Source organism: Carya illinoinensis, chromosome 14 (assembly GCF_018687715.1).
Source record: "Carya illinoinensis cultivar Pawnee chromosome 14, C.illinoinensisPawnee_v1, whole genome shotgun sequence".
Lineage (NCBI taxonomy): Eukaryota > Viridiplantae > Streptophyta > Magnoliopsida > Fagales > Juglandaceae > Carya > Carya illinoinensis.
The window spans coordinates 6,025,333-6,039,336 of record NC_056765.1 but is presented as its reverse complement, the minus strand read 5'-3'; the positions used below and the strand labels follow the sequence as shown (position 1 = coordinate 6,039,336).

Here is a 14,004-nt window from a genome sequence, read left to right as displayed (position 1 = left end):
ATAATGAGCTAACCAACTCGCATGAATTCCTCCCCTCATTCACGTCTAGTCCCTTTGCTTTTGATGTGGCAATTAGATATTCAAGTTGTATAGCAATAGTAATGTGTTGATCATCCACATGAGAACTTATTTTTGTTATGACTAAAGAAATTGACAGCACAAATCCTATATTAGAAGAAGCTACAACGGCTAAATTAGCTCTTAAATAAGCTCAAGTTTGAGGATTAAAATATATCATACTAGAAGGAGACTCCCATGTGGTAATCATTTTAGCTATCAACAAGCCCTTGTTAACCACAGATTGGAAGATCAACTCGAGATTAACCGATGTCAGATTTTTTCTGAATAATTTTGACAATTGGATTGACAACTATACATCAATCTCAAAATCAATGTGCACATTTTTTTTTTAAAGAATGTACACATAATGTTGCAAAGATCCACCTCTCTAATTTATATATTATTAAGCATCAAGTTAGCTCTTTTTAGTTTGTAAAATTATATACTTACAACTCTTCTCAGTTCTTACAATCCTGACAATTATATTTTAAATAAGTGGTATTTTTATAAAGATAACTTATAGAAGCAGCCTCGTTTTACAATAATACTCTCAATTTGAAATATAATTATATGCAATTATGAAGTATGCAATACTTGCTTGGGAGGGAAAAAGAAAAAAGAAAGGCAGCTATTTCTATTCTCAAACTCCATTTGAAGATTTGGAGCCAGAATAAGGCCACTATGGTGCCAAACTACTTAACAACTCTATCTATAACAGAGATTTAGGTAACAAATATTAATGCATGTTTGTCCTCTATCTTCTAACCATTGAGTGGCCGATGATTGGATTAATTGGATTATGGATATAATACATGTGTATATGTGATAATGATGCAAGATATAGCTTTGGATTTAGTGGAGCGTTGTCCTCGTTTGGCTATTGCCTCTGACCAACGAGGTACCTCCCCTTTGAGGGTACTGGCCATTTCAACTGAAGCATTGGAGAGTAAAAATCGACTGCTGTTTTGGAAACGATGGATCTATAATCACTGTTAGTACCACTCTTTTTGATCTCTTAGCTTTAATTTCCATTCCGTTTGAACATTCAAAATTATCAAGAAAAAATTATCAAATCAGATATGTACGTTTGTGCTTTAATACCTAAACTTAATTTCTTTCCCTCGAATTTGTTGACTCCTGGCATTAATAATGTCAATCAAAGTTTGGGCGGCAGCTCCGTTTTTCTATCGGAATTAATAAAGATGAGCAAGTTTTGGTTTTACTTAATTTGCAGTGCGAGCTGATTATCTATGGCGCCAACTAGTTTCAATATTAATTATCACTAATTATTAATTGTTATTCTTATAATATTAATTGCATCCATATCATTTTTTGAATAATTTTTTTTTAAATTGTTATTCTTGAATTTTTATGAACACAAAATTATAATGGATGATTAAAAAATACAACTTGCATAAAACTCAGCTCTACTTGTATTAAGTCAAATAACTTCATACTTAGTATTTTTAACTTATAATGAGCATTTAATTAGAATAAAAGAGGAAATCATAGTCTTAATAAATACTGTGCATGCATGTTGCTTGAATTTTGCTTCTCCAAGATATAGATTAAAAATACTGCCATATTATTACTTGGCTTTTCTTTGCCTATTTTGTTTTTTGGTGGGAGGAAGGTATACACATTTCAAGTGCTGGTGCTACCGATCAAGTCTGTTTGAACATTCCGAATGGGCAAGAAAAAACCATCGGATCAGGTACGTACGTATGTTAATGCCTAAACTTAATTTCTTTCACTTGAATATTTTTACTCCCAACATTAATAAAGATGATGAGCAAGTTTTGGTTTTACTTATTTTGCAGTGCGAGCTGATCATTCATGCCAACTAGTCTCGAGTCTCTTGAACCTCTTGGATATAATATTAATTGCATTCATATAATTTTTTGAATAATTTTTTTTAAAAAAAATTGTTATTCTTGATCATCATTTATTGTTTTATCCAGCTTATAATATTCTATCATGCATTAATGTTTCCTAATTGCCGCAAATTAATTATATAGGATTCAAGCGTTTATATGAAATGAAGTTGGGACGAGCTCAATTTCAAGAACTTATGTACTGTATGTGTGAAGCAATACCAACTTTATATACAAGCTCAAGAAATCAATATATACTTGGGGATATTATTCCATTAGCAATCTTCAGTGCTATCAGAAGAGGGAACTTTGAATTTGTTTATCATATAGTCAAAGCAAATCCAAATCTTTTGATGATCGATGATGTTGATGAAAGAAGGAACATATTCCATTGGGCCGTCCTGCATCGGCAACATAGGATCTTTAGCCTTATATACAATTTAAAAAGGAAGAATGGTGTACTAAATACAATAGATAGCTCCGGCAATATCATATTGCATATGGCAGGCAAGTTAACAAAAAATACTGCTATAGATCAAATAGGAGGAGCAGCTTTGCAAATGCAAAGAGAAATTCAATGGTTTAAGGTTAGCTCCATCCATCTCTAGCTCCCTGCTACTTTATTATTTTGCTCTAGACCATACACTCTCTAAACTAATCTAGAGATAGATTTTCAAAGAGAGAAAGGAGAACAACAATAGTACCATGTAATGTAGGTATAAAAACCTTTAAATTTTTTAGGAAAGAACTCATAACATTTAGCCCATTTGTTGTACTTTAATATGTCTTAAAATCTGCATTCTTTCCAAATTTATATCTAATATTGTTTTTTAATCCCCCTACATTAATATTGTGGGGAATGTGGGGTGGAAAAATATGTATCACTTAACTTCAAAACAATGGTATTTTTCATTTTAAGAACTATACTATGGAATAATCTTAACTAGAAACTTTAACCACTCTGCAAGTATTCTATTTATTATATATAGAATAACTTTGTTTTGCATTCTATATTGTTTTTCGGTGTCACAAGATTGCTACTAAGCAGATCTTTATTATAAGAAAGCTAAAACTCTCGCAGTCAATAAATTTTCAATATAGAAATCTAATAAACATATTAAATTGAAAAAAAAATTACAAATTTGAAAAAAGAAACTGACATATATACAACTATTTTTACAATTCTTTACACATTCATGTTTTAAATGAATGACATTTTTATAAAATAATATTAAATACCTTCAAATAAAAATATGGTTGTATGGAAATCTAAACAACAAAATTCATTATTCAAAAAGCCACAAGATTGAAGTACTGATTGTTCACTGAAGCCAAGGAGAAGCAATTAAAAAAAAATTGATTATATTCTAATTGCATTTTTTTCCTCATATTTTTATTTAATAAATGTAGGAGGTGGAACGCATCTGCCCTCTCTCACATAAGGAAATGTTAAACAAAGACGGTTTGACTGCTAGACAATTGTTTACGAAAGACCATCAAGGAATGAGAAAAGAGGGAGAGCGACGAATGAAGGACATGGCAACTTCTTCTACTGTGGTCAGCACTCTCATCATTACCATTATGTTTGCGGCAGCATTTACCATTCCTGGTGGTAACGACCAAAATAAAGGCTTTCCAATCCTCATGCATGACAGACTATTTACACTCTTTATAGTAACTGATTCTGTGTCACTATTTGCTTCCTTGACTTCGGTATTGATGTTTTCAAGAATCTTCATATCACGTTATGCTGAAGAAGACTTTCTTAAATCTTTGCCCAAAAAGATTATTATAGGCCTTTTTGCTCTCTTCATCTCTATTGTAACTATGATGATAGCTTTTTCTACTGCTCTTTTACTTATGTTACATGGAAAATATTGGATCGTCGTCCCTATCATTAGTTTGGCTGGTGTTCCCATCATTATATTTGTAATGATGCTATTTCGCTTTCTCATTTACATGCTTGTTTCAACCTATGGATCGGGCATCTTTGATCAGAAAATGAAGCTTTGGTTGTAACTTTTTTCCTTATTTGTTATAGAATTTCTCTTTGTGAGCAATGCTACGTATAGTCCCCATTTGGGGATTGCAATGCAGATATAGGTAATTTTATCTTTAAAATTTTTTAAAATTACTAAAATATCTCTCTTAAAATGATATTTTTTCTCTTTTAATAAAGGGCATGCACATGTAGTCCCTACTTAAGGACTGTAAATAGAATTTCTCTTTGTTATAATGTTGTATTGATATATCGAAAAATAAGCTGAATTGATGATTATTTTTCATTGGGATGAATAGCTTAACTTATATCACATATTTTGTTAATCCTATTTTATATTGATGTTCACCCAATATAATTTTAATGGTGTTTGATTTTTTTCTACACAAGAATTAGGACTCAACTTCATTGATATGATTAAAGACTGGACAAATATTATTATATTAGCTCTACATGTTTATTCCTCTCCCATTCCAATTCTTAAAATTAATCTAGGGTTTTAACTATATTGAGCTAACAAACTCATATGAAATCCTGATCCCGTCGTTCCCTTTGCTTTTGATGTAGCAACTAGAAATTCAAGATGTATAGCAACTGCAATGTGTATCCATAGAAGAACTTATTTTTGTTATGACTAAAGAAATTTACAGAACAAACGGAACAAATCCTATCTTTGGAGAAGCTACAACGGCTAAATTAGTTCTTAAAGAAGCTCAAACTTGGGGATTAAAATATATAGTATTAAAAGGAGACTCTCATGTAGTGATCATTTCAGCTATTAACAAGTCATTAATAACCTCATGGTGGAAGATCAACTCGAATATTAACTGATATTAGATTCTTTTTGAATAATTTTTGAATAATAAGAATAATTTTGACGAATATTCTTAGATTTCAAATCAATGTAGCTCTTTTTAGTTTGTAAAATCATATACACACAACTATTCTCACTACCCTTTTTATAATTATATTTTAAATGAGGGGTGTTTTTATAAAAACTTATAAAAGTAATCTCGTTTTATAAAAATATTTTCAATTTAAAATATAATTTTATAGAAGATTGTAGGTATATCTTTTCATATAATTATGCAATACTTGATTGAAAAAAAAAAAGAAAAAGGAAAATTTGAAGTTGTTAACCCAAGTCTTGCAAGATTCTGCTTATTAAAAACTCTAGAGCACTGCTAAGTACCGCGCCTGTTCAGACAGTGTAATACAGATTTAGGTAATTTTATCTTTAAAATTTTTTAAAATTATAAAAAATATTAATTTTAAAATAATATATTTTTTTCATTTATTAAAGTTGACACATCTAATCCTCAACTAAAAACCACAAATAGAATTCCTCAAAAACTCTACTGTACACTTGGAAGTTTGGAACTCCCGACCGGCTAACGAAACCAAACCGACACACGTCCCGTGAAAATGGCTGGGCAAGAGCAAAACAAAAAATCAAAAGCTCTATATGGATAAAAAAGCGAGCAAAGCTAACCAACGGCCTCTGTCTCGAGCCTCGACTACGTCACTACAGCGCCACCACGGCCACGCCGAACCTCCATCCTCTCAATAAATCCTTGAATACTCGAACAAAAATAGGAAAAACCGACCGTTTTGGTTTGTTTCTCTGCCTTCTTAGATCAGAATCTCACTTAAGAAAACTCTGGAAATCATGGGCAGGGCCATATCCACAGCCAGTCATTATGTCAGAAGGTTCGGTTTCACTTGACATGGAGGCACGGAGGCTCGCCGTTCTCTCTTCCCATCTCTGCCCTCTCGGTTCCGGTCAGCCTCGGGGTCGGACTCCTATCCCACTTTTTTCAGCCCTCTCCTTTTCCAATTGCGCTTCTGATTCGGGTGAGACTCAGCGGTTCAGTGATTCTGAGCAGATGGATCGGCAAAACGACTGTGTTTTCTGCAAGATTGTGCGCGGTGAATCACCAGCTCTCAAGGTAATTCGGCTTATTTGATCATTTTTGTTTGGATGCTGAGAAATTTCATGAAGAGTGGAAGAAAATTGAAAAGCGATTTTCACGGTTTTTCGTGATTTGGGTTTCGAAATTTGGAGAGCTTACATGCAGAGAACTTAGTCGAGAAGACAATTTGGTGATTCAAATTTAATGTGTAAATATAAAACACACACATACTGAATATCTGTATGTTGTGTGCATATATGTATTTTCCTTTTCCACCCTTTTCCTAGTTGTCAAACATTTGCGTACTTCAGAGTCTCCTGGAAGTATCTCTAGGCATTGTGGACCATTTTTTATTTACATTTTTTTTCTAGTGGTCAAATTTTCTGCCGTAATCGTTGGGTCATTGATTTGCTATTTGTGTTTATCTGCGTGAATAAGTCCCTGTGAATCTCATCATCGTGAAATCCTCTTACCTTTTTCTGCATTTTAAGAAAATATTGTTAATTATTTCCTGGCAAACTGCTAACTATTATTATTATTACTTAGAAGTTTTTCTTGTGAAGCAGGGAGTAAGACTTGATTTTGAATCCAAAGTCCCCTACAGGAATTTTAATATGCTTGGTCAGAATTTTCTGAAGAACACCAAATGTTTGGCAATATTGCCATATTTCTTGACTATTGATGCTTTAAGCACTTCTTCTTCTTTATTTATTTATTTTTATAAGTGATGCTTCGAGCACTTGTAGTTGCTAAATCTTGTATATCCCTCGTTTGTGACTCAAGGCCTAATCTTATGCTTAGTATGTAGGGGCCTCTTCATAACATGTTATGATGTGAAAATACATTCTCTATTCACTTTGGTTCCACTTTTTTGTTACTCTATTGAATTTGATTCTCACAGCTCTATGAAGATGATGCGTGCCTATGCATATTGGATACAAATCCTCTGAGTCATGGGTAAGGTATCATGCATCCAAGGTTCAATTTATCATTCTATTGCTCGCCATGTTTCGTTCTACTTTGGGGTTCACTGTGGTTTAATGTCCACATCTTAACTTAGTCCACATACTTTTATGGGCATATATACCTAAAAATGCCATACTGTTTTAATCATGAAGTAACTCTAAGGAATGTTGCTTGAAGAGTTTCACTTTTTCCCTATGTGGCGCCTAATTGAGAGCTTAAAGAAAATCTCTAAGTATACTCAGTCCATATACCATGCTGGCACTTATGTTGTCTCTTCACTCCTGATGGTTTTAACGTTCAATGCAAAATAACTTTTGCTCCTGCAGATAGCTTGGAGATGTCTATGATTATATGTTTTGATTTAAACCATGATAATTCTTTTTTAATCTGGATGATTCTCACCTGACCCAAGTTATAGGGTTTTTTGCTTCCACCAAATATATGCCACATTGTTTAAAATTTGGTAATTAACTGCATCCATTTGAGATCTTCTTGTGTAAGTGATGCTAACTGACATTATCTCTTGACATAAGGTACATTTGTGAATCAATTTTTTAAAACTTTGAGATACAGGGCAAGGTTTTTGCCAGATGCTTATGTTGGGTTAGCCTGCTTACGTTAAGTGGGGTCATTGTCTTAGCAAGTGTAATGAAAATAAAATTGACCCAACTTCTATAATGTATTTGCTCAAATGCTGCTTAATAACTATGTAAAATGGGGTTTTTTAGAAAATCTCTAGCCTCTGAAGAACTCTTAAGGACCAAAGTCCAAAAGAAACTTGCTTTTGGAAAACTGTAATTATAAGAAGGTTTCAGCTAGCTTAGAATCATTTGCATATCGTTTAAATCATTTGCATCACTTTTAAATGTCACATTTATTACCTTCAATTCAATAACAATGGTACCTCTCTCTCTCTCTCTCTCTCTCTCTCTCTCTCTCTCTCTCTCTCTCTCTCTCTCTCTCTCTCTCTCTCTCTCTCTCTCTCTCTCTCTCTCTCTCTCTCTCTCTCTATTATATATATATATATACATAAATATAAAATATTGAGATCCTTAGAATTGCTTTACAAATTCTTACACCTAAATTAGGATAAGATCGACACAATATTGTGTGAGATGTATGTCAATTAACAATGCGTGAAAAAGGTGTCAATATAAATTTTGATTGATATACTAATTCCCTAAATACGGCAACACCCCTACTTAATTGCTAATTGGCATCGTTTGATTAATTTTTACATTTGGGAAGTACTCTCTACACTGTAAAGCATAAATTCCTTGCTTTTAAGATAAAGGGCTCGTTTGGGATTGTGTTATGAGTCTTAAAAAGTATTTAAATATTCTTAAAAACTCTTTAATGAAATAATTAGGTCATTTGGGTGTTATATATTAAAACACTTTTAATCTCAAATAAGTTAAAAAGTACGTTTGAGGAAAAACATCATTTTGATGTTTTTTTTCAAACATGTTTTTCCAGATAATGTGGAACATAATTCAAATTTAAAAAAGACTGTCAATGAACAAAAATATCTATACAACTTTAAGACAATTACAACTTTCAAAGTTCCAAGGATATCATCATAATCTTTACAAATTTAAATAATTGTCATTTCTACTTCAGAAAGTATTTTTTTAATTTGTTTCTAAACAAACATGACATGTTTAAAAGTGCTTTAAACATATAGTTACCAAACAGTAAATAACTTTTTAATAGTAGAACTTATTATTTAAGTTATAAGTTATAAGTCCTAAAGTTATAAACTATATTTCCTACCACAATCTAAAGAAAATTAGCATAATAAGTGCTTGCTATAAGAAAATTAGTTAGTTAGAGAGATCTCCACGTTTGGTTACCAAAAATATTTGAAAGTATTTGAGAATTTGTTTGAAATTAAGTTTTGAAAAATGAGAGAAAAAATTGAATAAAAATTTCTTTTAAAATAAGTATTACATTAAAATTTGTAAAAGTTGATAGATAAAGTTGAAAATTTATTTGAATATAATTTTTTAAAATTACTTTTTATTTTAAAGTTTGCAAAAATTATATTGATTTTTGTGTTTGGGTAATGATTAGATGAAAATTTAAAATTTTGAAATAGATTTTTTTATTTTATTTTATTTTTTTTTTGAGATTGAGAGATGTTTGGTTTGGTTTGTAAAACATTTTGGAAATTTCTGTGAAACCAAACATGGCTTTAATTCAGTTTTCAAAGTCATAGAAAATAATTAATTCTGTTGTTTTTCAAAGCCAAAGAAATGTTATATTTAGAATTAACAAAAGAAACGAAATATATCACAATAGTGTCTCTTTGTATTCTAAGTGTTTGAGTACCAATCTATGTACTTCATAAGTTGACAGACAGCATGGAAACAAACATTTTTCCTTTTGAACTTCTCGGAAATGATAATTATGTGGATTGGAGTGTCAAGATGAAAAATTATTTTTTGTGTCAAGGTCTTTGGAATCTTGTTGAAACAAGCTCAAAACCCCCCAAACCAGAAGATGATGTGGTTGAATTCGAGGCTTGGAGGAAGAGGAATGATATGACTTTACAAGCAATTCAAAGTTCATGCGGGATGAACATACTATCTTGGATCAATAACATTTGTTCTGCAAATATTGCTTTGGAAATGTTGGCTAAAATGTTCATGGAAAGTAATGGACAGGACAAGCTAATACAGACTGAAGATGATGATTCGATAATTAACAAAGGAAACTCTTCAAGTAAAGACAACGCAGGTTTCTCTCTCTCTCTCTCTCTCTCTCTCTCTCTCTCTCTCTCTCTCTCTCTCTCTCTCACACACACACACACACACAATATGCACAAACATTATTGGAAGAAGAAAAATAGGCTTATAATTGTAGGGAAAATTGGGAATTTCTCAGTATTTATTCCAAGCTCTTGTAACTTAGTTGTAATTCTTCTTGTCATTGAAACTTGAGAATTGAAATTCGAATCACCTTGACAAGAAGTAAAAATAATTTATTTTAGGTGGTTTATCTTAGACCTGACTTTTTTTAATTTACACAAGAGATTTTATATTTAAATATTGTAAATCAACTCCTGTTATTTCAATGATGTGGATGGTGTGTCATTTACACTATATAGCTTGCAAGTAGAAAGAATTAACAAAAAAAAAAAAAAAAGATAAAGAATTTGGAGACTAGCTAGGTTACAAGATTTGGAAAACTTTAACATCCTTCTCACTCAACTCATCTACGAATCTGGATCGTATTTGTTGGAAAGCACATTTGGATATGGACCAACATTTTAGTTGAACAAGATGATAGTAAAATGAAATACCCCTTCATCTCCTCAAACGACCTGTAGTACTCATTTTACAAGGTGACCATCAAACTAATCTAACTTTATCTCTCAAACTTCTCCTATTTGTAATTTGCAATGCTTGCTCCCATTAAGATCCAACCTTTTAGATCATACCAGTACTAGTAGTACATTACTTATTTTTTAATTATCAATCTCCGTGCTATCAACGATAAAATTTTAACAAGGGGTTAAATTACTTATTTAATTTTGTTTAACGATCAGTAAATGAACCTGCATGTTTGACTATGTTTGATTTTAAATTTATTGCTATTTTTGCAAAATTAGTGACAATTTCAGCAGTAATCTGTGATTTTTCCTCAAAATAATACATAATTACATTAAAAATCAATAGAGATTTGCTTAAAGATTTTATTGAGCTTGAATATTTGTGAGTGGTAAGCTATACGAGAATGGGAACAAAGCCCACATTGAACACTCAGTTCGTTGGGTTGCATCTTCACATGACACAAATAAACTTATAGGCTTTGCCTGCGGCTAATTATTTGGGCTGTTTTAGACTGACAAACATTCAATTATAGCCTAATCCATGAAAAGAAGTGGTACTATGAAATTTGAAAAATGATTCATACAAGTCCCAATAGATAAATTCTGTACAATAATTTTTGTAAAAGGTTGTCCCCTTAAAAAAGTATAAAAAAATTCTATTTTTAGTGTAATCCACTTTTTAACAAAAGGACTACTCGATATTTGTCTATTTGAAACTTATAGCTAACATTACTTACCAGATTTACTAGTTGTAATATAACTTGCATTAATATCATTATATATATATTTGATAAATCCTATATACGTACTGAATTTAAAATCAACACATACATGCAAAAGATGATATCATTATATATGTACTTGGTGGTTTGTTGAAAAGTACATTTTGTTTAATTTTTTTCATAATTCTACGTATAATATGAAAACTGGAGATCAAAAAGCATATCAATTAAAATCTTGTGTAATATATATGCATGGCAGGGCAAGAGAGGGAGGATGATTATGCGGGCTTAGTCAAGGCTGTGCAAAGTAGGGATTGGATAATTGCAAGAGATTTCCTCAAGCTCCACCCTGCTGCTTCGACAGCAAGAATTCCATTTACGCGTGGGACAGTTCTTCACGCTGCTGTTGAAGCTGAACAGGAATGTATAGTCGAGGAGTTGGTCAATATGATTTCTGAACATGATTTGGCAATGCAAGATAAACTAGGCTATACAGCTCTATATGTAGCAATTACTAGTGGGAATCAACGGATGGCAGAGTTCCTGATGACATAGAACAAGAGCTTGGTCAGCGTTAGAAATTATTCTGACGGAGAACTTCCAGTTACTATGGCCATGGGCTTTGGGCATAAAGAATTGGCTCGCTATCTCTATTCTAAACTCCATTTGAAGATTTGGAGCCAGAACAAAGCCTCGATGGTGCCACACTTCTCAACTACTCTATCTATAACAAAGATTTAGGTAACAAATATTACTGCATGTTTTCTCTCTATCTTCTAACCATTGAGTGGCCGGTGATTGGATTAATTAATTGGATACATGCATGTGTATATGTGATGATCATGCAAGATATGGCTTTGGATTTAGTGGAGCGTTGTCCTAGTTTGGCTTTTGGCTGCGGCGGACTCCCTTTGAGGGTACTGGCCATTTCGACCGAAGCATTCGAGAGTGAAAATCGGCTGGTGTTTTGGAAACGATGGATCTATAAACACTGTTAGTACCAGTACTCTTTTTGATCTCTTAGCTTTAATTTCCATTAATTGGGGTCTTTTTCGTAAAAAAGAAATTTCTAAAAAAATAATTCTTACTAATTTTATACATACAAAAATTTCCTATATATCTCTCGTACGTACCTAATTAGTTGAGTAACATTAATTAACAGCTAGCTAGCTCATTTTACAGTCAACTGACTTGTAGTAGAAAGCAAACTTAAAGATCAAAACTTGTAGTAGAAAGCAAACTAAAAGATCAGAACTTACTCTACAATAATATTGACTTATACTAAATGGCAACATTGTAGAAGCATGGAATTCAAAATGGAATTTCTTGAGACAATTTAGGCTCAAATGAGATGACCAACCTTGAGACAATTTTGAAACGTGTGAGGGAGATAAACAAAAAATGTAGAAAATGCCGAATCAAATGCCTTCAAGGGTCTATTTCCCTTGTTCTAATGGAATCATACAGTTGTTTTCGAAACCTCTGTCTCACCCATTAAACTCGAGTCGTTTGAAAAATGTTGGGCATCAATGTCTCATTTTTTGACAACCGTACACAATTAGAATTGAAGACAGGTTAATCTTGATCATAAACTCATAACCTTGAAATGTGGATATGTGCTACTTAATTACAGTTTGGATAGCCATCAAACACATGACACCATTATAAGAAGCAGCCATCCATTCACCAGCTGAAGAGATTGAGAGAGTGCGAGATAGAGAAAGAAAATGCGAGAAAAGACAATAAAAGCAGAAAAGTGATATACTTTGCTAATGCATAAACCAACAAAGATCATCACCAGCAACCATTAACTTCAAGAAAACATTTTCTGCAACTCACTAACATTTTCATGCCCTAAGCCCAATACCCATCTCCGAAAGAAGAAATCTACCCCAAACTTTACCTCTCTCAGTACAAAGAACTTAATAACGTGGAGTTACCTCTTGTTGTTGAGCAGATGGGCGGTGAAATAGACGTAGGAGTCACAGGTGCTGGGCGATGATGGGCAAAGGGAGGTCGACGAGTCATGGGTGCTGGGCGACGAGAGGGACGGTAACGACTCAAGATGCGTTGTGCGGTGGCGCTAGTGGAGGGAGGGCATTGTGGGTGTTGGGCGATGAGTGGTCCCCTTGAACTCTTCCCTCTTGTTCGAAATGGTCTGTGGGGGAAAAAGGCTAGGCGGCGATGGATAAAGGCAGGCCGACGAGTTGCCAGTTTTGGGCAACCCTCAACGAGAGGGAGGGAGGTAAGGGGACGCGGGAGTGGGATAGGTTCAATACAGAAATATGGTTGAGGTTCAAAATTCAAAATGCTAGTTTCAACAGGAAAAAAAAAAAAGTACATCCACATAAGTTGTGCAACGGCTGATTTCCTATAGTGGCTAATCGATAGCTTTTCTCTTTTAGTTAAGTGTGCAAATAAACTGTTTTATATGTTTTACCCTTATATAAACTGTTTTCTAATTTTGTGCCTCCTCCCTTTCGTCAGTCATAGCATTTCTCATTTTTTATTTCAGGATTTGAATCTGAGTGCCTCTTTACCTTGTTTCTTTGTCGTATCCTTTCAACGAACATCCGAAAAAATATGATAGGTGTAATTTCATTACTTGTCATTATTCTCCGACAACCCTTAATAGTTTATAATTTCGGCTCCATCAATAGGCGGCAGAAATTCAAATTTCTCCTCTACTTGAAATGCGAGGGAGAGCTACGAATTTCGTACGTGAAATCCTAATCTCGTACAGTTTTTTGTTAGATTTTTTTGTCGGCCACAACTAGTTGTTACACTGTTTGAAATTTGAATTCTATAGTTTGAAACTAATATTATTTCTCTAAATTATATTTATATTTATTCAATTTAGAAAAAGTTAATAAACGATACATGAGTTCAGGCCTTCTTAAAAAATGGTTTCGGTTTTAATAAATTTAGGAGTCGTTTGTATAATGAAATAAGATGGTATTAGAAAAAAATTAGATAGAATATTATTAAAATATTGTTTTATATTATTATTATTTTAATATTTAAAAAAATTAAATTATTTATTATATCTTAAATAAAAATTTTAAAAAATTATAATAATAAAATATGATAAAATAATTTTTTAATTCAAACCGCTTTTTAGTATTGCTGCAGTAGT

The 14,004-nt window shown here is 32.6% G+C and overlaps 1 protein-coding gene across 3 annotated transcripts; it reads left to right on the top strand.

The window, feature by feature from the left end:
• Positions 1 to 5,314: 5,314 nt before the first annotated feature.
• Positions 5,315 to 13,342, top strand: LOC122295172. Of its 3 annotated transcripts, XR_006237874.1 has the most exons (6): positions 5,315 to 5,882; positions 6,748 to 6,808; positions 9,267 to 9,551; positions 11,128 to 11,609; positions 11,718 to 11,861; positions 12,826 to 13,342. XR_006237874.1 is itself a non-coding variant. In XM_043104256.1 (4 exons), the coding sequence occupies exons 2-4, from the start codon at positions 6,800 to 6,802 to the stop codon at positions 11,421 to 11,423; spliced, it is 585 nt and encodes a 194-aa protein (XP_042960190.1). In that variant the 5' UTR covers positions 5,320 to 5,882; positions 6,748 to 6,799; the 3' UTR covers positions 11,424 to 11,679. The 3 variants fall into 3 exon arrangements, 2 of the variants coding, with proteins under 2 accessions (XP_042960190.1, XP_042960191.1); XM_043104256.1 differs by lacking the exons at positions 11,718 to 11,861; positions 12,826 to 13,342 and having other exon boundaries at positions 5,320 to 5,882; positions 6,748 to 6,803; positions 11,128 to 11,679; XM_043104257.1 differs by lacking the exons at positions 11,718 to 11,861; positions 12,826 to 13,342 and having other exon boundaries at positions 5,320 to 5,882; positions 11,128 to 11,679.
• The last annotated feature ends 662 nt before the right edge of the window (positions 13,343 to 14,004 follow it).

Coding starts and splice junctions, on each gene's coding strand:
- LOC122295172 (XM_043104256.1), top strand. Junction 9,552..11,127: donor TTCAAGTAAAGACAACGCAG/GTTTCTCTCTCT, acceptor TATGCATGGCAG/GGCAAGAGAGGGAGGATGAT.